This window comes from Struthio camelus, chromosome 4 (assembly GCF_040807025.1).
Source record: "Struthio camelus isolate bStrCam1 chromosome 4, bStrCam1.hap1, whole genome shotgun sequence".
Classification (NCBI taxonomy): Eukaryota; Metazoa; Chordata; class Aves; order Struthioniformes; family Struthionidae; genus Struthio; species Struthio camelus.
The window spans coordinates 77,622,078-77,646,070 of NC_090945.1; the positions used below are offsets into that span (position 1 = coordinate 77,622,078).

Here is a 23,993-nt window from a genome sequence, read left to right on the forward strand (position 1 = left end):
TCTGTGACGTAGTAGCAGATGAAATTCTGTGGTTATCTGGGCAGTAGTGCTTATAATGGTCACATCCAGCCTTAAAAATGAGGCTGAAGGCAAGAATGGGTTTCTACTGCCACCTGGTGATACTTCTTCATAAATCAAAAGTTGGAGGTTGCCTAAGTATTTAAATATATGTCATATTGAATACTGTGTACTGACGGAGATAAATGTGATCCTTATCTTCTCTAAGCTGAATTTGTCAAGAAAAAATATCTAGATATGACGAAACTAAAAACACTGAATGTAAATTGAGTTAGTATACAGTATACTTTATACAGTAAATTGTTAAATGTCTTATCAAGAGAAGAATCTAAAATATTTGAAGCTACAGATACAGCTACACTATCTGCTATTTTTAAAGCTCAGGTTAGAGGTCTGAGCTGATGACTGTTACTAATAGGTTCATGTTGGTGTATGTGTATAGCCAGTTATCTATAATATTATGAAGTCGTAATCCTAGTTTCTTCAGGAGACTAAACTAATTAGTCTTTTAAAATCTTCTTCAGTTTTTTAAGTACAGGGTCTTGATTTGCCTTGTCAAAACTTGCAAACTAAATTCAGTAAATGGGAATAAAGTCCCTTACGCTTTGTTTGATGTTGGTCATCAGCACGTTTTTTTTACAATATGACTCGCTGCTGGTAATGCAAATTTTGTAGCTGAAAGCAGCAGTGGAATATTGTATTTTGTATGGACCTGGAATTAGAAGGGGAAAAAATACATGTTTTGCCAGTGAGATTTCTTTTTGCCTGCACAAGAAAAGAATACGGAGATAAAGGAATTCTAACTAATTCCAAATTCTGGAGAGGCATGCACCTCAGGAGGGTTCTGCTTTTCCCTGTTCTTCCTCTTCTGTCTGCTGAGTTTCTAATTACTGCCACACTGTTACCCTTTGTTCTTTTATTCCAGCCTTTACTTGCTGCTTGAGGCTGCTTGGAAGTGTTGATGGCAGAAGAGAGAAGGCACGTCATAGCCATTTTCTTGTGCGTGTTGTAGAGTCCTGAGATGCTTTTACAAAGCCTTCCTGAAACTGCTACGTCAGGCTGCTTTCAGAACTGGAGACTGTGCATCTCAGGTGGTTCAGTGCTGTGCCCAAGCTAACAGATCTTCTGGGGCTGGGACTTTATCTCAGGCTTAGCACTGATAGCCATAGCCATCTGGTTTCTTGTTGTCTTATTTCATTAGCTTTCTGTAATTTTGATATGGCTGAATCCTGCTTGTTCTCGGTTCTTGTCTGGCCTCATGATAACCTGTTCTTGCCAGGATAGACCAAGTGAAAAGCCTGTCCTCTCAAGATGGCACATGCTCAGCTCTTTATGGCATGGTATGGCAAAGATGTGTGTGCAAATAAAGTATTGTACCGAAGAAAATTTTGGAGAAGAAAATTTACCTAATTTGAAGAAAGCAGTTAAACTGTGTGAAGCGTGTGGGTTTTTTCTCCCTTCCACACCCAGCTTTTACTTCGACCAAAGTGGGCTGTGTTTTCTTGGAAGTGTACTTACACTATTATGGTGATGCCCCTTCTGAATGCTGTGAAAATAATGTCTGTCTGCTTTGTAACAAAGTTTTTTTTTTTTCTTAATGGGGAGAGAGCACATTTTTTGCATGTGCATATTTAGGAACCTGAAGGGCCATTTTAAGCATAAATGGTATTAATTTGAGGAAAACAGTTGCCATGGAAAACCTAATGGCAAATATTTTCTGGTTGGTACAATGTTACATTATTTACACTTCTGTGTAACCTGAATTGTGCGCATTGCCTCACCTTCCACCTACATTGTAAAATGTTTTCCATTCTTTTTTAAAGGTATAGAGAAGACAAAGGAAAATAAGCTAGGTGATAATGATGCCCATCTGGAAAATGAAAAGGCAAGCATACTGGAAGATTGAGGAAATCACTAAAACTGGTTGTATAGAAGGCTTAGCTCTTTTCTAACAAGATATATCACTATGCATAGTGATATATTCATGGTTCAGATGAAAACTTTTCTCTATTGTCTTACCTTGTGCTTGGCCTCTGCATACTTGTGAGAGTCTTGTCCACACTTCTGTTGTCCTTTTTTATACGAAGTTAGTCTGTCTTGACCGATTGATCAGAAATAAATGAGGTAACCACATTTAGATAGTTATCAGGGTTTAAACATGTTCTTAAACCTCTGTCACTGAAATATCACTGACACTCCAAAAAAAATTTCTCTGAAATGTAGCAGGCTTCTTTTCACAGTAACAAGGAAGTGACTTATGTTTTGTGAGCTGTCATCTAGCATCGTCCGTAACCAGTATGGCCCATATGATGCCCATGTGGTCTACTGCAGTGATCAGATTCTGTGGCCTTTGCATAACTTTTTCTAAATCAGTACGTTTAGTATATTAAATGCCCTGATAGAAACTGCATAAATGAAGCTAACACGTTATTTTACTAACGGGATATGACCATACAGGAAATCACTATTTTTGTCCTTCATTAACAAAAGGAGAATACTTTCCTACAAAGTAAGCTTAAGGAACACGTACAGTATATCTTAAACAAAAATCTTGTTCTGGGAAACAAATTGCATGTTTCTTCACTGATACTAGCAAAATTATGGATCGAAGAGAGAGACTGCAGTTTTCTCGGTGGCTATACTGTGTTCCACAGATGTTAGCAGCACTATTTTGTCTTTTCCAGAGTTGCTAATTGGCACGTCACTTTTTCTGTTCTATAGGTGTTATCTGTTTTTTTCCTCTTAATTAACAGTGTTGTTCTAATCAAAGTATAAGTATGTTTTTTGTAAGATGAAGCTTTTTAAGCTGTAGTTTTGCAGCAGCACTTTTGTAGCTCCAAAGTCCAAGTTCCTTCCTTAGAGTGGTAGCAGTTGCTATATAATCACAAAGTGAGATAATTCAGAGAGCTGATTCACTTGAAAACTGGTTTCATAGCACAAAGTTTGTTTTTTGTTGAATCATGTCCCTCAGCTTGGTTTAACGGGCGTGCAAGAGCCAATGCAAGAACGGGAACGAGTAACTGGGGCAGCCCTCACTTAGGCTGTGATTGTAAGATCACAGGGAATGTTATGCTTAAGCATGATGCTGAGACTAAAAATTAGGGGACTTCACTGCTTTGTGAAATAGTTAGGGAACCCACAAGAGAAGTCATTTTTGATTCTATGCAAATCAGAATCAAAATCTTCCTGCTCTGATGGGGATTGTAATATTTCAGGGTCATTAAAAGGTGGATAATTGACTACAGAAGTGCTTAATTTCAAAAAAGGAAAATAAATAAAAATGAAAAAGCTTTTAAAAGAAAAGATAGGGAATTCTCTCCCTACCCCAAGCAAAACATTTGTAGGTAGTGCAGGGGTTTATTCAAAACAGAATGTTGGAGGCTTAGGACAAATGCATAGTACCCGCCTGAGGCGGGAGAGGGAAAGCTGTGGTAAGCAACAAAATGGAGACAACTGTAAGAAATATTGTCATGCAAAAAGCTGAACTCACCGGAATGTGTTTTTTTTATAGTTGCCTCCTTTGAGTAAGTTAAATGTAAAACCACAACAGTACAGTCCAAATAAACTTGGAGGAGCAGTTTGGAAAAGCCGTAACTAATAATACATCTCCCTCCCCAAATGTGTCAGGAGTAGAAAGCTTGCCAGCACCTCTAAGGCCTGTAGATGATCAAGGCATAAAAGGATTCTTTAGGGAAGATACAGCTGTATATATCTGTAAATCACTGAACATACATTTTCCTTGAGGAAAAAACGGCAAGGTAGCCATTCCAGAGTCCCTGTTTATGGAATTCAAGACAAAGGATCTGCCCTGGCTGAAGTGGGTGTAGAAGAAACCAGCAAAATAAACACTAAGAAATTAGAAGGGCCAATTTTATATCAAGGAAATTTCTAAAGGAAATCGAGGATAAAGACACAGAATTGTAACACTAGCATGTAGTTTCTTGCTTAATGCTGTTCCGTAGCACAAGAGAAGAAAATATGTTGCTAAAAAGAAATCTGGGGATGTCTGGAGTACGAAAGATCAGTCAGCTTGACATCTGTTCTGGGGCCCATTGCTTTAAACAGAATGGAATAGATTATTTATCCACATACCTGATAATATTTCTCCTTTTGTGTATATTTAGTTATGTCTTGCACTCTGTAGTCTTTTGAAGAAGTCAGTAGAGATCCAGTTGACACAGTGTACTTGAATTTCCAAAGCAGTCTTTGTCCAAAGCAGTCTTTGTCCAAAGCAGTCTTTCCAAAGCAGAAGTTCTTTAAGAAACTAAGTTGTCATGAAAAAAGCTCTGAACACTGAAGCTAAAGATGGGAATGAATGGTCACCTCTCTTCAGACAGAGGTCACTAGTGTCCTAGTCGCTTTAGGAAACAGACAACTAGACTAGATAGGTCTTGTGTTTGTTAATTTGATGATGTCAGTATTGCACTATCGATTAACAAAAAAAAACTGGTGATTTTGAATGCAAGCAATATAAATCAACCACTTCACCTTTGTTGATGTATGTTAGAATTTTGTATTGTGTAATATATTCCCCTCCCAAACTAACTCTTTGATTTGATAGTTCAATAACATTTTTTTCATAGAACGTCACTTCCTGAAAAGCTTTTCCAAATTAACTCATATATGTTTATTTTTGTGGTTCCTAATAAGTTGAATAACTGATTCACTGGAAAACTTCCATTTTTTCCAGGAGATTCATGATTCTGCAATGGTGTTATTAAACACAACTGCTAGCCCTGAAAAAAGTACCACTCATCAAAGGGTCAGGACAGTGCACGCAAACAAAATGTTTTGCAGTCGAGAAACCAAAATGGGCTCTCCACTGCCACTGTGTGCTTTGAGTGCTTTTGTAAGTTACCAGGATTTCGACTTGCCAAAATGGGTACGTAGAGAAAGAAACCTTTCAGCAGAAGCAAAAAAACTGAAGGATGGTGAAAAGAATGTAGCTCCTTCCCTTAAAAGAAAGCAGGATGCGTGTACATATTGTTCAGAGAAAACAAGAAAATTACCTGTGAAGGAGTGTAGTCCTTTACATGAAGGAAGATATAACTGTACTTCTGGACAAGCAGAATCATCTGAAAATTGTCCCTGTGACATCAGAAGTTTGGGATATGAGGGAAAAAGAGAATTGCTTGCGACTATAGAACAGGCAGTGGCTTTGGTAATTACTATGGTATTTCAAGATGGTTCTTCACAGCTTAACTCAGAGCAGGTTAGTGAATCATCTATTTTGGTTAGAATTAGTTTTGCAGAACCATTTGAACTTTGCATATGATTTTGATAAACAGGAGTCTAGATTCTAGCAGTCTAGAGTCTGGAACAATTTTGTATCTTACTGTTTACCAAAATATAAATGTAAGATGAGGTAAACCTTAATATTTCTGGTTACATTTTCTTACCAAGGAAAACTTACAGAACATGGAACCATTTGGGCTAAAGAGTCATTTGCATACTTAAAAGTGAGAATGTTTCAATTAGCATCTTTTTCTGCTTTGTGACATGTCTATCACAGTGGATTTTTGTTGCAAAGTTGAAGCTTTGGTATGCTACTCTACAATATTAATAGTGCACGCAGTAACTCTAGTGCACCTAATAGATTTCATATGTTAAAACATCTGTAGAATTCTTTTATGAAGGATTGTATAAACTTTGTCAGAGGAAACAGTATTGTAATTATACTTAACAGGTCTTAACTTCGTCAGTAAAAGGAGTTGTTGTCTTAGTGAAGAGTCAGACAAATTGCCCTTGTTCTCCCAGTTACTCTTCAACTGTCTCTACTTGGGACGCTGCTAATCAAAATGATAAAGTAATTTATTTAAAAACCGAGTGGTCATCTGTTTGGGAAGAAGAAGAACAGGCGCACAAGAAATATGTCTGGTGAGAGTATGTAGGAAAAAATTACGAAGTTTTTCTTTTATGTATGGTGTTAACAACTGTGATGTTGCTTCCGTGGTTTCTTGCAGATTGGCATAAGGCTTAATCTCTATACGGTTCCAGTCTATGTTAGCTGCATTAGTTATATGTCAAGCCTGGGCTAATACAAGCCAAATTAAATAAATTATGAAGCACCAAAGATTTATTTTTAGGATCTTGGACTTGGTTACTAGTTGCCTATCTCCTACTGTTCCACCATAGGACTTGAAACAAATCACTTAACTTTTATTTCTCCCGTTGTAATGCTAGAGATGTAAAAAGACTAATTTTTTAATTTGCTGTTAGTTTGATTATAGATTGTTAGGAATGGAGACTACCATATCAATAAATCAAGTTCTTGTTCAAGAATGAATCAAGTTCTTGTTCAAAATTCAAGAATGAACAAGTTAATTGTGTTAGCTATAGGTTTTATCTAAATGCTAACGATCTCTTGTAAGAATGGTATGTGTAGTAGTGGAGTTATGCAGTGTTTAAAAAAAAAAAAAAAAAAACCTTATGATCTGTACAATTTTTGATCTGTCCAAAAAGTTTATACCGTGATTTCATTTCATCAAAGATAAATGATCTTGAAAACTCTTTTAATAAAGATTATTTTCTTATATTGCCCAAAACAGAGCTCATCAGCACACTTCATATAAATTTCTATTTCAGATAGCATGGACAAAGAACTAAAAACATTTTCAAAAGGAGTGGGAAAACATGACATAAGATAAAGCATACTGTGTTTAAACAGCATGTTAATGCTACATAATTGTGTCAATTTGGATTGTCCAATAATTTTTAAGTTGTGGTTTTACTATCCTTGATTAACTCAGTCGGAATCCTCTGTGATCCTATTTGGGTATATTAAAGAGTTACAGGGATTCCAGTTGCTGTTTTGTATTAAGCTTGCATTTAATTTTGAATGTCAAATAAGAATTTATTTTCTTTATGACTGCATGATAAAGCACATTGCCAAGATATTTCATTTAGAACAGAATGAAGTTTCAGGTATTATTAAATTGAGAACTTTAATGTTAAACTACAGAATTCTGTTTTTACAGGAAGAAAGAAACCCCTTGTATTAACTGATTAGTGGTACTAATTAAATGCATAAATGAAATTTAAACTGTTAACTAAATCTTGTAACAATATAGTGCATATTAATGGATTTCTTCTGTGCAGGCAAATATTATTTCAAATGCTACATTGCAAAGTTCCAGTTATTTGCTTCAATGCAAAAGATTTCCTGAGGACATTACTTCTACTTTATGGCAATGAAATTAGCTGGAAACAAGGTAACTATTGGATCTAATTTACGATCAAATCCTGTAATCTCTATGGTGATGATGTTTCTGTTAAAATTACTGGGTGTAGAAGTAACTAGCTTGGCGATTAAGTAATATTTTGGAAAACAAGAGTTTTAGTACCATGGAAAAGAAAACCGTTTTTGAGAGGTGGCGACCAGAGGCTTGGCATATCAAGATGATGTATTTCTTCCAGGAGTAGGAATCAAATTGTTGAATAATTTACAGATATCTTCCAGTGGAAACAAAAGTTCAGTCGACAAAAGCTCAGCGCACAGGGCTGACTGTAGCAGAGAAGGTCAAATTGCTTCATGTTTCGTGTTCCCTCCCGCTGCTCAAGAGGAGAGACTAAAATAAATTCCAGAAACGCTCATAGCTGTCAGAATTAGGAATTACTTGACTGAATCCTTGTTTTACTGGTATAAATCAATAATACTCTTGTGTATGGATTTAAAAAAACAACAAACCAAAGAAGTATTAAGGTCTAAAAATAATGTTTATTTTTTCTTGACTCTCTGAATGGATCTATGTATTACTGCTGAGCGCCTTTAGTGGGCGCTCTTTCTTTTGTAGTGTCTTCAGATTGTGTTCAGCATCTGAAAAGTATCATCAGAAAATGACAATAAACTTCCAATGATTTAGAATCCAGTGCGAAAATCTGCACAGAAGGCATTTAGCCCTGGGGGAGGGGGAAGAGTGAACATCAGAAGAATGTCGTAATGGTACTGGCATTGGTGAAAATTTTATAACCTGTATACGTGGGAAATAGTGATCTAGGCTATCTTCTGACTCATAGAATTTGAATCTGAAGCTCCAAATATCTAAAAGAATTCTTGTTTAGGTTTTTTAAGCTTTAGAAGTTGTATACGAGTGTTTCTTCATCCACGTCTCTGCCGTGGTAAAAAGTACCTTGTGTAAATTGCCTTTGCAATGGCGGGTTTTTATCTTTAGAAGAGTCAAGCAAACACTGACATTTCATTATGAGCTTAGAGAGACTAATGTGTGATGCTTCCTGAAAGTGGAATCTTTAGCTCTGTCACTGCGCATGTGTACTTTGGTGTTCTGGGCATCTCTCTCTCCCCAGCCGAAGGTCATAGCTTGGCCAAATATAAGGCCAGGCTTCTCCGGTCCCACTAGAACTCTTTCATCTGCAGGATGAGAGAGAGCACTCTGCTATATGCAGTCTTCCTCCGTATGTAACTCATTGCTTTCACCTCATCATTTCTGTGTTTTGTACCATTGATGGCAGAAAAAAAGGGAAACTTCTGTGAAGAGATCTTAGCTTTATAAGGACATCTGGTGGTCACTTTCTATTTGCTGACCAAATAATTATTCCATTTATTGTCTAAGTAACAAAGTTATTCTGACTGTTACACTCTCAGTTATTTAATCCTTATACCATAGAAGAGATGATCGGGGTTTTAAAGAGATATTTCCGGTGTTCTGTGACAACTTTCTTAGTCCCTGTTGCCTGGGTGGGTCTAAACTTGATGTGATTCTACTGTGCTGCACTCTGGTACCTACTAAATGCTGTGGTGCTGAGTCACAGACTTAGGTCTGCTCCCTAGGCTGCTTCCTAAAGAAAGCTGGCGGGGGTTTCTGTTCCCATATATTCTTGCTTGAGTCGAGCGTTTGAGAACTTTGTTGGCTGTTTCTCATTGCTAGTACTCTCACTGCCAGTGAAAATTTTAGTCAGGGGAAAAGGGACAGTTGAGTCAGGGATGTTGGATTTTTACCCTTTTTCTTCTTAACTAGAGACTGTTTTGTGTGCTCATTGTAAACAGAGATATGAAAAAAGGATTTTTACGAGATCTCACAAAGGCTATTCTGTTGTAGTTCTCTCTTCCTCCATGTAGCTGTGGTAGGATTCAGTGATTATTATTAGGGAAATGAGTGCTTATTTCATGCAGTCCTCAGATGAGCTTGTGAATGTCCAGTGTCTCACTGGATGAAGGGAGGGAGCTTTTCTGCAGCCTTACAGACATTTTTCAACAGCCATCTACTGCCTGGAGTGTTCCTGCCCATGAGTGAGGCTGTGTTGCTTCATCTACCTCTTCATAATGCATCATCTAAGTTACTGGCAAACCTGTCTGCTGCACTTGTCAAAGATTGATTTAGTTCTTGTAGGGATTACTTCCTGCTGAAAGAGCAGTGGAAATTCTGTAGACTTATCCCAAGTTTGCTTTCAGTGAATTCTAGGCTTCATGTAGTTTCTTAAGCTGCATGATTCTAAGGCCAAGACTGTCCTCCCAATGACAGGACTACCTTAGTAGTACTCCTAGGAGTGCATACTTGAGACAATTTCCGAGGCGGTTGCTTAGCATCTGTAAGCTTCTGAGATGAATGGCTATTTACATTGAAAGGAAGGGATAGTAAGCTGCATCATACCTTTGTGTGAGGTGATGCACATGAAGTATCCTTCAGTTTCCTGAGGGCACTCCAGCAGAGTTCAAGCTATTTCAGCAGCAGAACGCCTCCCAACCTAACATCTGCTGAGCAGCCACATGGATTTCTCTTCAGCAACGTTTGTATCAGTAGAGGAAAACAAGACTGATACAGTTCTTATTTGGAGTAGTCCTGCAGCTGTAGCTTGCATTATGAACATTAAAGCTTGCTTCTCGGTAACTGAGTTTGTGAGGTTATATAGCTTAGAGTTCTCTAGTTTATAGATGTACCTATGGGTTGTCATTTGAAGTTAAAGTTTCTTAGTGGTTACTTATGTCTGTCCTTGGATATATCTCAAAGAATTCTAATTACTAGTTTCTGCCCCTCTTCTTTGTAGTACTACAGTAAATATGATGTTGCTATTGTGGTTAAGGGGGAAATAGCACTAGGCTTGCTCCATCTTAGGTATCTAGGTGAACATGATTGAAAGTGCAGCATAAGGATAGAATATCCTGCGGGACAAAAGGTTCTGATTTTGAGAAGAGTGTTGTGCACCCACTATGTGAAATTATACATGCATTGCGGATCTCAGAAGTCTGATTACTGGGAAGTAAACCCTTTCCCCCTCCATACCAATTTTATGGATATCAATTAAATTAACAGCAACAACAACAACGTACCTGAGGGAAATACCCATTTAAAAAAACTTCAAAAAACTTTGAAATTTGGCAGTGATAAGGAAGAGAGACTTTTGCAGAGGGAATCCTGAGAACCAAAGGCGCACTCAGATTCTAAAGCCTTAAAAAGTATCTTTCAGAATATTCTTATTAGAAGAATTATTCTGTAATTCTTCAAAATTATAGCTGCCGATTCAATGTTCTAATGTTCTTGTAGTGCTTGTCTCTTTATGACCTGTCTCTATATGAAAGATGGCAAATCTTTGGAAATAAGTAATTGAAATATTTTGATTAAATAAAAAAAATGTATATTTTTGTAGTTGCTGACAGTGTCGTGTTAGATCCAAGAATTGCAGCATGGCTGATAAACCCAAGCGACACAGTTCCCTCTTTTGAATGTTTAATACAGAAATATTTTGAAAAGTCTTTTTCCATGGGAACAGTAAATACAGATACAGGCTCTTTGAGAAATGCATCGGTAAGTAGTTTGTTTTAAATTGTTTGCAAACAAATTAAAAAAGGAAAAAAACAATAAAAATATTGCTATTGCTTACAAAATATTGCAGAAACATACAGATAATACTGTTCTTTCTGATGAAAGAAAGTGATTATATTAGCACAACTTTTCAGAAAAATAATTTTGGAAAAAGGGGGAGGGGAAGGGTTCACTGTGGTCTATCCAGATGGTATTAAACTCTCAGGAAAGAGCTACTAAATTCTGTGTCAAAAGCTAATGCTCAGTAACAATGTTAATTAGTATTAATTACAGCAAAATAACAGTCTTTTCTTTTTCACCTGTCTGCAAGGTGATTTTCAGCTTTCATTCCCAAATTTTCTAATACCTTGCTCCCTAATTCCTGTGTACTTTGTAGCCTATGCTTACTGTAATTCAGTTAGTTGTTAGTAAGCATGCTGCGAAAGAAGACGTATTTGTGGGGAGGCACCAGAGTAGAGAGAGAGGGTGGGGGGAAAAATAAGTGTATCATTTGGCTGCATAGAGGTAGCATGTGCCAAAAATGCTGAATTTCACAATATGTTTGTGAAAATACTGCATCATATTCCATAGAACAACATGATGTCAAATATGAACCTGAAAGCATATAGAAGAAAAAGTATGTGTATTTTTATTCTCAATAAGAGAGGATGCTTAATGAACCTGAAAAGTTACTCCCAATGCTGTAGAAATGTCTTATTGTCTATCGAAATTTCTTACTTACTTACTGAATGTTATAAAATCTTGGCATTCATATATTTTGGTCCACGGTGTTCTACTCTAGATACATTAGCCTTCACAGATTGTTTGAATTTTGAAACTTTTTAGTGCTTGAGGGAACTATTGATAACAACAGATGTGCAGTAACCTAAATAAGATGTCTTTGCAACCTCTCACTTTCCAGAGTTCTTGCTTGTTTAGACACAGATGTTGTAGCATGATTGTAGAGCTTCTAGGATCAAAATCCGTTGATGTCCAGTGGGCTTAGAGCATGGTCAGAGCTCAGTTGTATCAGCATATAATTATCAGTATAGGTATTTCTGAGAAAAGCAGAGCCAATTTTCTTTAAAATGCTAGCTGCTAACTGCAGTTTTTCAGAAGCTACTTTATGATTTAATCTATTAGTGTAGGGAGTGGAAAGGCAGGCAGGTAGAAGCTATGGACTTACCAGTTATTTCTATATGTGTTATCCCCTCTTGTGAACTTGTGAACTAGCGTTCTTAATCTTGTCTCTTTCCACAGTTCCTTGCCTCAGTCTTTTGTTCTTCATATATCACGTCTATTCTTAGGTTTCATTTCTCAACTTTGTCATCCTGATTCCAGACTCTTGAGTTAAATGTTGAAGTCTAATTTCCCTTCTGCCCTACTTAGGTCTAGTTTATTTTCTTGCCCCAAACATCTCCAAGGCCTTTTTGTTGACTCCTTGCTTACATCCCAGTTTATGCCTCTCCTAACGTACTGCAATTCTTCCCCACCCCTCCCCGTTCTCCATCCAATTGATTTATTTCCTCGAGTCTTCCATCTCATATTTAATTTCTCTCTTTGCCCTATCAGTCCCAGTTTTCCTGTGAATCCGTATTCTTTGTCAGATTTATCTCTTCAGTCTTGTTCTGACTTTGGTGATAGGTTCCTAACATTTTTCTGTATTGACAGACAGATCCAGGCCAGGTAATATATCAGGTCCACTGCCCCACTGCTTCAGTTTAGCTCCATCTGTATTGTGCTAGTCTCCTACTCTGCACAGTACTTGGAGTGACTGCTACTTTGATCCGTATCCCATAGCTCTGTGGTTACTCACCCAAATACCTCTCTAGTACAAAATATGCCCTCCTTGCTGTTTATCTGTAGAGTAGGTGGCCATGCCAAAAAGCTCCATAAAAGAGGTCATAGTTCATACACCTGGAAACCTTTGCTGAAACAGGTGCTAAATATCATGCTGCTTTTGTCACTGCTGCATTTGCTAAGCAGGAATTTTTGATGTCAGTTGAAGGCTGTCATTGGGCCTACTTCTGCCTCTGGAGTGGGATGAAGTTAAGTTGTCTATTGCTGAAAGCACTGTATTTCACAGGCAGATCAATTGTTTCAGGACCACTGGGTATCATTGCAGGCTGATGGCTTTGCACTCGAGCATGAACCCACTTGAATTAACCTGTCTGGGGTAGTGTGAAGTCCTCCTTGATAGAACTACGCTGTGTTGTATAACAATGATAACCAACAGTGGGTCTAGAAATTTCAGCTTCTAGCTGAAATTTCATCTTCTTTCAGACCTCTGCAGTGCTCTTTGCTCTTCAGTGCCTGCATACTATGTTCAAGCACCAATATATCATTTCCTGGAGCCCTGCCATTCCTCACTTGTGCCGTGCTTAAGTAGACAAGTCTGTTGTAGGCGTGATCACATAGGAAGCCTCTAGGGTAGGCTTCCACGTTGTCTACTCACAAATCATCTACATGAACAGTGTCATTGCGGTTTTGTGACTAGTAGTCCCTGAGCAGATGAGGAACCCACATAGGCTGTCAGTGGAATTCATTACCCCCATTTAAACTCTTTTCTACTGCTAGGGCTATGCTGGGGCATGCTTCCCCATAACAGACATCAGACTGTGTAAAGCCTGTTACTATGTGTCGTGGAATAGTTTTATCTGTTGTTATATTGAATCATATGGTCATTTCAAGATAAAATATCTACTGGAGAAGCAGCAACTCAGCCATGTCCCAGGTGGCCTGCCTGTAGAGTGGGGAGGCTGGAATGTGGTTGGACTGTGAGTGTTAGTGAATTTCCCCTGGAGAAGGGACAAGTGGGATGGGGTAATGGGATCCTTAGCAATGTAAGGGAGAGGAATGATAGAGAACCGTACTACTTCTCTAGGGTGATGCCACATAAATGAAACAAGTTTCACCTGGGTTTCGTCTTAGTTGTTCATTGTGATACTCTAGAAGTGGGACAGAGCTTTGCTTTTTGTTAGTGTACATGCTTCCATTTTAATAGGATCATCATGTCCTTTGCTGCTGGAGACAGGTGCATATGGCAGAGCTGTCCTTGACTAGGAGGCATGCTTTTTCTCATGTGTTTCTAGTGAAAACAGTGAAATAGTGGCGCACCATCATTTCTGGTATTTCTAGGAAAACGTTTCTGCAGCAAAGATTTCCCCAGAGCTTAGGTAACCTCTACCATAATGGAAGTTGAAAGTTCTCTTCGTTCGAGGTCTACTGAAGCAAATTTTCCCTTCCTTTTTTAGAAAGGGCTAAAGCAAGTGCACGTCACATGACGAAATAATGAGCAGGCTACCTCCGTCTGTCAGGGTTTTGTTTTATAGCATGTTGCTCATGGTGTATATTATTCACCACAGGGAGCTCATATGAGGGAGTGTAGACATGTGCGTGAGGATGAGGCCGAAGGGTAGCACTGGAGGATTGTATTGTGCAGAGGTTAGAAGAGAACTAGCTTGGTATGTAGACACGCAGTGACCTTTTCTAGCCTGTTCTGGTCACTGTTCTCAGCTGACACCAACTTCCTTTTGCTGTCTGGTTCTTTTTCTCCCTGTATGCTCCACTGATGCATTCATCATGTTCATTTAATAGCAGTCTGCTCTTTTTTGGATTCCAGTCAGAGGCTGCTTCTTTGCCAGTTCATCACCCTTTTCCTTTTCTTTCACTCTTCCAAATTCCAGCCCTGATTTTACTAGACTAGTGTCCACCCAATGCACTTCTTTCTCTGTTTGTAATCTGTTTTTTGTCTTCTATGAATTACACCTGCTTTATTAAAATCTTTGTAGATTTTTTACGCTTTAAATTTTAAGATTTGAAAGACTTTTGTTAACCAGGAAATTACGGTTCTTTATTTATCGAAAGCTTATTTTTGTAGCTCAGAGCAAACAATCAGCTGTACAAATAAGACAGACTTGAATCAGGTGAGAGTAGAAAAGATATAAATGAAGTTTTAAAGATAACTCTAAACATAGAATTTCATTAGGAAAGAAGGTGCAGAGGTTTTTGCAATAAGAAATTAAAGCTTTCATGTAGCAAAATGACCAGAATAGTAAAGACTTAACTGATCAGACTGAAGTAGATTCATTGTTGTGTACTAGTTTTCTGACTAAAAGCATATTTACACAAGGAGAAGTAGTTGCGTCTTTATTTAACATACAATGGAAGATAGGGCAATTGACACAAACTGCACACCTGCAAAGTGTCATAATTGAAACAAACAAGAAGTTGTCTTAGCAAATAATTAAGAAAAGAATCAAACTTTTTGAAGTCAGCATCCAAAAGATCTGTGAAGAGGAATGTAATAATGTAAATAGAGACTAATATGCAGTTGGAGATTAATATTAAAAAAAGAGTAGATTCTCACCACAGCATTGGTCTAGGGAAGGAGAAAGGGTAAAAAGGAGGTTTGAATAAGTAAGAGGGTAGTTGATCAACTGTGTAGCTGATATCAAGGTGAATGAGGTAGGGTGTACCGAAGGCCAGTTACTTTCCAGATATCTCAAGCTCAGTGGTAGAGGGGTGCACATATTGGTGAGCGTATGATTGCAATTATATGCATGTATGGTCTTTTCCTTTAAAATCTATTTTATTTTGCTAACTTTTTGCTACTTAAGTTGCCATACACAAGTTATTAGTGTTGTTTTTAGAATGAACCATAACTTCCTATAACTAATAAGTTTAGGCACTTCCCCTCTGCTCTTAAAAATTGGTGTTAGATCTCAGAATCACAGAATGATTGAGGTTGGAAGGGACCTCTGGAGATCATCTAGTTCAACCCCCCTGCTCAAGCAGGGTCACCTAGAGCACATTGCCCAGGACCATGCCCGGATGACTTCTGAATATCTCCGAGGAAGGAGACTCCACAACCTCTCTGGGCAACCTGGTCCAGTGCTCAGTCACCCTCACAGGAAAAGAAGTTTTTCCTCATGTTCAGACAGAACTGCCTGTATTTTCAGTTTGTGCCTGTTGTCTCTTGTCCTGTCAGTGGGCACTACGGAGAAGAGTCCGGCCCCATTCTCTTTACATTCTTCCTTCAGATACTTAAATGCATTGATAATATCCCTGTCAATCTTCTCTTCTCCAGGCCCAGCTCTCTCAGCCTTTCCTTATAGTAGAGATGCTCCAGTCCCCTCATCATCTTTGTAGGCCCTCCACTGAACTCGCTCCAGTAGTACCACGTCTCTCTTGTACTGGGGAGCTCAGAACTGGACACAGTACTTCGGATGTGGCCTCACTAGGGCCGAATAGAGGGGGAGGGTTATCTCCCTCAACCCGCTGGCAGCGCTCTTCCAATGCAACCCAGGATACCATTGTCCTTCTTGACCACAATGGCGCAAGGATCAATATGTTCCTACGCTGATCAGATTGTTTGCTGCTGTAGCAGCAACATATTATAATTTGCTTTAATATAAACAGATTTTTGGTCAATTCTGATTTTACTGTGTTTATGCAGCAACAAGTAATTCAAATTCATTCTGCAGTTTCTTTGGATCAAATAACGAAGAAAGCATTGCTCTTATTAATCTGGAGCTGCTGTAATACCTCTATTCCAGACTTCTGTTTTTATTCTGCAAACAGTAGGCCAAAACTGTGAGCTTTATGTGTGAGGTAGGCTTTTACTGGCTGCTTGGAGAGCAGATTATGTTCACCTATTGATTACCAGCTGACTGTTGTACTGGAGGGGCATAGGATTAACAGCTTAGATGTACTGATATCTCAGTCCATATCTATCCTCACTCCCTAGAAACCGAACCAGGAGGTTCTGAGAGTCAGTCTGAAGACAATAAGGAAATAATGTATATCCAGCTCAAGAAGCAATTCCTGCAAAAGACCCTGTTCAGAAGCTACCTCCTCACGAATTCGGAAAGGTCTTTAGCTCCCTGAAGGAAGAAGAGAATAGTCTTCCTTTACCTTCGTTACGTTATGAATTTGATTTATAAAGAAAAAAAATCCCTAATTTGGGATCTGTTTGGACTGCATATACTCTGCTTTAGGAAGCACTTTGAAGATTTCCCAACAACTTTGGTCATTCTTAAACTGTTCTTGCTTCAAAAGATCAGCTGTTCTGACTGGACACATTAAAAGCACTGAAGGATGAGAGTGTTCAGAAATCAGACTTGTTCTTAAGAAAATGCTCTTGGTAACAGTTTCAGTGGCAGTCTTTCTGCTTTAGTCTATAAATGACATTCCTAGCCTAATGGTATTTAGTTTAATAGAGTAGTATCACATCTGGTTACCCTTCTTATGCTCTTTCAGTTAATAGGATCTTAGTTTTGTTGTTTACAAAATACTAGATGTTTCATTCAAACTGAGGTAATATCTTCATTTTCCGTGCAGTCTTACAGAGGAGAATATAAATCTGATAACAAGTAGAAATGTAACCTTGTGTTTCGTTCTCATCACAGAAGAACATGGAAAGATGCTGAATGTATTGAATGAAAAATGTGAAATGGGCAGCAAAGTCAAATTTGGTAGAATAATTTTTGAGAGCTAACTCTGATAAGAAAAATGCCTTCTAGCTCACTCTGAGCGCAGAAAACAATATTTTTATTTTTGAGAAGATTTTTGTTCTAACTTTAGATATTTCATGAAAGAAGTAAGGTGAGGAAGTTGTGGGGTAGCTGGAGGTCATTAGAGAAAAGAGAGACTTCTTGCAGCTCATGGCAGAGGAGCTCCCACTTAGTGTTCCATCAGCTCCAGGATAAGAATGGAAATAAAATGAGCATAGAACAGTTAGGATTCCTTTAAAACACAGATCGGATGAATGATAAACCCAGAAAGATAGTTTACTCACAAGATGCCCAAGGAACAGACTTGATTAAACTGATGTTGTCAAACAAAATAGTAAGCCCAAGCATCCTGCAATTCCATTTGCTATAGATTTCTTTCAAACTATCATGGGCAAGGATCTGAAAACGCTACTGCACTCTGTCTAGCATAGTGGTGCCTTGCGTTCTGGGTTCTGGGCTTGCTGAAAATTCCTTATTCTCAAGGGATTTAATGCAGATTTTACCTTTCTGGCTTCTCTCAGGCTAGTCTTTCCTTTCAGGGATTTTTTTTTCTTTTTTTTTTTTCTTTTTTTCTTTTCCCCTCCATTTATTATTTAGAACCAGAATTTAGGATACTAGAATCATTTTTAGAACTCTTAATTATCCTTTTTAATGCTTTACGTCAAATGAATCTCCCATCTACCTTTTTGGATAGTCAACAGTTCAGCTTAGGATGTGGAATTTCTGAGGATCTCACTAAACTGAGTGGGCATACAAGTACCAGATGAGCTTCAGTGTAGATAAATTTAAGGTAATGAGTCTAGGGTAGTTCCGACTTAGAAAACAGATCCTGGAATCGTTGTTGACAGTTTTCTGTTGGTTCAAAATGCAGCAGCAGCCAAAAGGCCAATAAGATCTGGGCACCGTAAGCAGAGGTATTGAGAACATGATTTTGTTGCTGTAGAAGACCTTGGTGCACCCCCATCTTGAAGACCGTGTGCAGTTTTGGTCTCTGCATCTCAAGAAAGACACAGTAGAGTTACAAAAAGTTCAGGGAAGGGCAACTGAAATTGCCCTACAGAGGACAGAACAGCTGCTTGATAAGGAGAATCTGAAAAGATTGGGACTTTTTAAGTTAGAGAGGGAAAGACTGAAGGATAATATACTTGCTGTTTTTAAAATTGTTATGAAAGCAGTGGATAAGGTGAATGCAGTGGCGCTATTCACTAATCCTGCAATACTAGAACTAAGGGTCATCTGATGAAATTAGAAGGAGATGGGATTAAAAACTGATAAAAAGAAATACTTTTTAATGCAGTTATCAATGAAGTTCTGCATTGTGGAGTTATACAAGGTAACGGTAAACCTATCAAAGGAGTCAAACTGCTTTCTGAGATCTTTAACCCCATCGTAAGCAGAAAAGCAGCACATTTCAAATGAAGACATCTCCAGGTTGTCAAAATGATCACTTAAACTTCAGGATGAAACATGAGTTTGTTTCCTCTCCTCTGTGAAAACTTGCTTTTCATGGAATCATAGAGTAATTTGAGCTGGAAGGGCCCTCTGGGGATTGTCTAGTTCAACCTCCTGCTCAAAGTGGGTCCATCTTCAAATTGCTCAGGGCTTATTCCCTTGAGTTTTGAATATTTCTAAGGATGGATGTCTTGCAAACTCTTTGGGTTACATGTGCCAGTGCTTAGCCACCATCACTTAATACTTTTTAATGTTCAGTTGAAATTTCCTTTGCTGCAACTTGACAGTTTTCTCCTGTCCTTAAACTGTGCATATGAATGATGCTGTGATTCAGTCTGATTTGCCTTTTTGTCATTTAGTTTCAAGAAGGCTTTTTCTGTTTTGTGGAATCAGGGTTTGAAAGTTCTCCGAGAGAGAATCTAGTTCATTCCTCTCATGGGAGGTATGTTTACCTAGATTGTCCATTAGAGAGGTCAGCCTAACGTGTTCATGAAGAAATTTCTTAGTCTACAAATTAAGCCAGTTACTAATTGTTCTACGCTTAGTGTACATGAAACTAATTGATATATGAGTCTCTTTGTAAAAACTGTTACATCTTCTTCCTCCAACTTTTTTTCTTCTAAACTTCTAGAGGTTATGTTTTCTAAACTTAGTGTTGTTTTTGGTTTTCTTCTTTAACTAATCTCTCTTTTTTTTTTTTTTAAGTCTATCCTAACATATGGTGGCAGAATTGCCCCATAGCTACAGCTGTATCTTCAGGAGTATATATCAACAAAGAGTAAATACTTCTCTTCTTTTTATACAAATCACACGTAGTTTAATTTCACTAAAAACTAAGAACTGTCATAACCTGTCATATTTAAGTCCGTATTACCTCTTGCCCTGCCTCCAACACTGACCAGTATGTGATAGGGAAGAGTATATGGACAGTCAAGTATATAACTTTAGTTCTCTAGAATACTGTCCTCGGCTCTAGTGATTTGAGGCCCAAGAATTTTATGGGATAGTGCTAGTGTTTTTGTGCTTAGTAGCTTGAATGGAATATTATTCCATAATTTTGATCATTCAGCCATCACTGGAGATACTGGTTACAGAAAAGAAAATCTAAATCCGCAGTTTTCCACCATCCTATCTTTCCTCACATGAATCTCCTAATGAAAAGAAACACTTTACTGTCTACATTTTATGTATTAGCCTGACTTGACTTAATATCAAAGATTTAATTACGTATTTTTTAATGATAATGTTCTTAGAGTTTCTGTGGGCTTCAGAGCGATCCAGTCAACTGGATAAGGTAGCATGGCTCTATGTAGAACACATCTGAAACGGAAGAAAAGGAAGTGAATAGTTCAAGCATGAAAGGGAGGCAATACTGCCAGCAGAAATGAAACTGCAAAGCACATTTTCCTTAATTTAGAAATAGTAATAGAATTCTGACTTCAACATCAAAGGCAGTGTAGTGGTACTATTTTTCCATGCTCAGTCTGTGCAGAATATAAATAAGGGAACAGGTAAAATCTTGAATGTTCTTATCTGACTCCCCTGTATGTCCATGAATTGTGTTTGTCAGAGCTCTAAGAACATTATTAAAATGCTAAATAATAGGAGACAAATACGGAAAAAATGTATAGTTTAATCCCTTTTAGAACAGATAGTATTCTGAATGATTTTATGCTAGAAATAAAATAGTCTTGATTTTATTTTTTTTTTTAGTATCAAAGCATAGGTTTACACTTGGAGAAGCTTTATAATGTAATGATGGGTCTTGCTCGTAACTTACAGGTAAGATTTGAAAAGTAGATATTCTGATATAACTTCTGCAGTAGTAAGATGAAGTAAAAAAAGTTAGTGATGTGCCTCATTCAGATCAGAATCTCTATGTGATGTGAGTAAAATGGAAGACTTCAATCCTTACTGATTTACAGTGCTGGTCAACATTAAAATAATGTTGTCCAACAAATCTACTATTTTTTTCCAGAAGGAGGAAGCATTTAGTCTGAAGGTTACTCATGAGAAGAAAGTTTTCCTCTACAACAGTTAATTTACACATTTATATGAATATTCTAACAACACAAAATGCTTAGAATATTGTGATTATATTTTCGTTTAGTATTTTGGAGCTATATGGGGTGATGTTTTATTTTCTATTTCTTAAAACACCATGTAGCTGCTTTTTACAGGAAGGCGTATTTACAAAGTGTCTTTCTTGGGGACAAAAACTCTCAGCATATCTATTGCTGTAGGTTATATTAACCATTGCTGAGGTTCAGAGTGCATTTCAAGAACTTTTAGCTTTTCTTTCCTGTAATGATATAGATGAAAGAGTATCAGAATTTAGAGTTATGTTCAGGTTCTGGTGGAAGGTACATCATAGAATCCTAGGGGTTTTCTTTGAAGTTGATATAGCAAGCGTAGGGCTGAGACCATTCGTAGATGGAGTATTAGTATTGTTGGTATTAGTCTGGATGTGTAAGTGGCCCAGCAGTATGATGAGACAATCTGCAAAGGAAGGCAACAGGGAAACACCAAAGGCACAGAAGCACTGACAGCCAACGCTACAGGAGGAGCTTTTAGACAACTATTGATGTCTGATTGCTTCAGTGGTTAGAGGAAAAAAAGATTTGCCTGTTCTTTATGAATAAATTGGTCCCATCACTGTTTGTTTTCTTCCTGATGGAAACCAAACTGTGCATCCTGAATGGTTGCTTAATTGTTCAAGTGAAAAAAGAAAAAGGGACAATTATCTGCCCTATTATAATGGAGCTTACTCTGAAAATTAAACTGTTTAGAAAAATGAGGTATGTATGTTTTTCTTTTTTTTCTTACTCTTCCTGTACCTTTCCCCACAAAATGGTATGATAATGGTCTGTATTTAGATACTATAATTCACACTAAGTACTATTTCATTCCACAAACAGTCTTGTCATATAAAGAGGGATTATGCAGAAAGTAAAATAGTGCTTATTGGAAAAGAGATCCACAGAATTACACTTATATATATATATATATATATTTTTTTTTTTTTAACTGAAATTGTTTGATACTGATGAGTTTGTTTCCATCTCGCTTTCAGGTTCAAGGTTTGTGGAAATTATTTTGCACATTAGAGCTTCCACTGATCAAAATTTTGGCGGGTATGAAAGTTCAATTCAAAATAGGAATCTTCACCATTTTCACACACCTACTTACTATGTTTTAATAGAACGTTATAACTCAGAATACTAAATGTTACCTTATCCTCATAGCGCATATGTGAGTTTCAGAGCTCCCATTTTACAGACTAAGAAGCAAGTAAGGTCAAAATCATCACCTGTAAGTGCCCAAAGCTAGGAATCCAAGTACTTATTTAAATGTCTCGTCACTGGTCCCTCTAAAAGTCAAACTACTTACATGACTCCTCTTGAACTTTGCAACCATCTTAAATACTCTATTTTGAGTATTTAATTTGACACAGCCAAGTTCCTGGGAGTCTCAAGCAAGTCAGTGTCAAATGGAAAATAAGATCTTAAATTTTTCTTTCTCATTATGATGCTTGATTCTTTATATAATGATACATAGACTTATAAATAGAGCTGATGTAATTTTTCTCAGTATATATTTGTATTTACAGTGATGGAAACACACAAAATACATGTGAACAAACAAGAGCTGAAAAAAACATCAGAGATTCTGGGGGTAAATTTTATTGGTCTTTATTTTTTCTTGGGGAAATTTTTCTGCCTGTATATGAAGAATAACTGATTTAAAAAGAAGAAATCTATTCTGTTTTGTCGTGTTTTCCCATAAGCAGTTTTGGGTTTCTTAAATTTTTATTAGTATAAATATAGCGAATGATGTTTGCATATTAGGGTATTTCCGTATTTATTTGTACAAGCAAAAAAGGCACATTTACTTCATTAGCCTTGCCCCATACTGAGAATGCTTTCCAAAATCCACCAGCTCTTTTAGATTAGGTGTGTTGTAGAACAGTAATCATAATGAATATTTCTGAACCTACAGTTATCAGTAACAGTCTTTCTGAGAAGAGATAGCTATTTCTTTTTTTTCTTTGCCAATAAAACACTGTCTTTATAAGTTATGTGTTCTGATAGTGTTCTCTCGTGTCTGTTTTAATCGACTGAGAAACGACAAGCTTAGAACTGTTTTGTAGTAAAACAAAAATACGCTTTCTTGGAGTCTAGGTAATCTTAGTGGTCTGGCAAGCTTACCGGAAGTTTACCAGAATAATTTGCAGAGCCCTGTTTCTCACAGATCTCCACAGTCCTGAATATTCTGAATTATTTTCCTTCAAATTTCGGTACCTTTTACTAATCCCCTTCCTACATGATGATGAAACATAGCTTAAAGAGTACATATACAATCCGCTGAACCAAATGTTGATAGCCAGCAATTATTATGCGTTGTGAAGTACCCATTTGTAAGTAGAAGTCCAATATACTTATTAACCTAGGAAGTAACTGAACATTGAAGAAAATAATAAGGAATAACTCGGAGGTACTAATTTATAGTTGCGACTGAAAGAGCTTGAGCAGGAAGCCCATCAAGTTGCTGGAGAACGATTCCTTTTGACGAGCAGTAGTCAGCTCAGAGAGGTAATATTTATACTACTATTAATAGGCATTGTTAGTTGACAGAGAAGAGTTATAAAGCATCTAAAATTGTTGTTACAACTTCAGAATTCTTCTGACATACTGATTGTCGTCTTTTCTGTTTATAATGGAAGACATGACAGTTTTTTCCAAAACTTGGCAATTTTGGCAAATCTGTATTTAAATGGCTTTAAAGAAAAAAACTGACTTTAGTAAATAAACTAATTTTACAAATAATAACTGAAATAATAAAAGTTTGATATTTTCAGTTCTATGTTAGTTCTCTGTTTGCTACAGTATGCTCTGTTTTCACGGAATCACAGACTAGTTGAGATTGGAAGGGACTTCTGGAGATCATCTGGTCCACCCTTCCTGCTCAAGCAGAGTTAGATGAATTTTCCTTGAAATCTGATTTCTGGACTTTAAGTTCAGACACCAAATAATATTCCATTCTATTTTCAGTATTTGAAACGTGGAAAATTTTCTCTTATGTTTTTCTTAATGTAGGTATTATTTGAAAAATTAAAACTGCATACGCTGTGTGAGAAAATTCCCAGAACTGAGATACAGCAAGTTGAATCCACCTCAGAAGCTGTGGTGAGACTGGGAGGGGTTTTTAATCTTTATGCATAATTTAGAAGTTGTTCTAAATTACGTTCCAG

The 23,993-nt window shown here is 37.3% G+C and overlaps 1 protein-coding gene across 1 annotated transcript in view; it reads left to right on the top strand.

Moving 5' to 3' along the window:
* POLN (DNA polymerase nu) overlaps window positions 1-23,993 on the top strand; it is a 121,338-nt gene that overhangs the window by 13,215 nt on the left and 84,130 nt on the right. Inside the window, exons 3-12 of the mRNA XM_068943556.1 lie at window positions 1,842-1,903; window positions 4,709-5,230; window positions 5,705-5,895; window positions 7,117-7,229; window positions 10,621-10,778; window positions 20,456-20,524; window positions 21,816-21,876; window positions 22,353-22,417; window positions 23,251-23,334; window positions 23,839-23,928. Coding sequence (XP_068799657.1) covers window positions 1,842-1,903; window positions 4,709-5,230; window positions 5,705-5,895; window positions 7,117-7,229; window positions 10,621-10,778; window positions 20,456-20,524; window positions 21,816-21,876; window positions 22,353-22,417; window positions 23,251-23,334; window positions 23,839-23,928 — 1,415 coding nt within the window. The remainder of the gene's footprint in view (window positions 1-1,841; window positions 1,904-4,708; window positions 5,231-5,704; window positions 5,896-7,116; window positions 7,230-10,620; window positions 10,779-20,455; window positions 20,525-21,815; window positions 21,877-22,352; window positions 22,418-23,250; window positions 23,335-23,838; window positions 23,929-23,993) is intronic.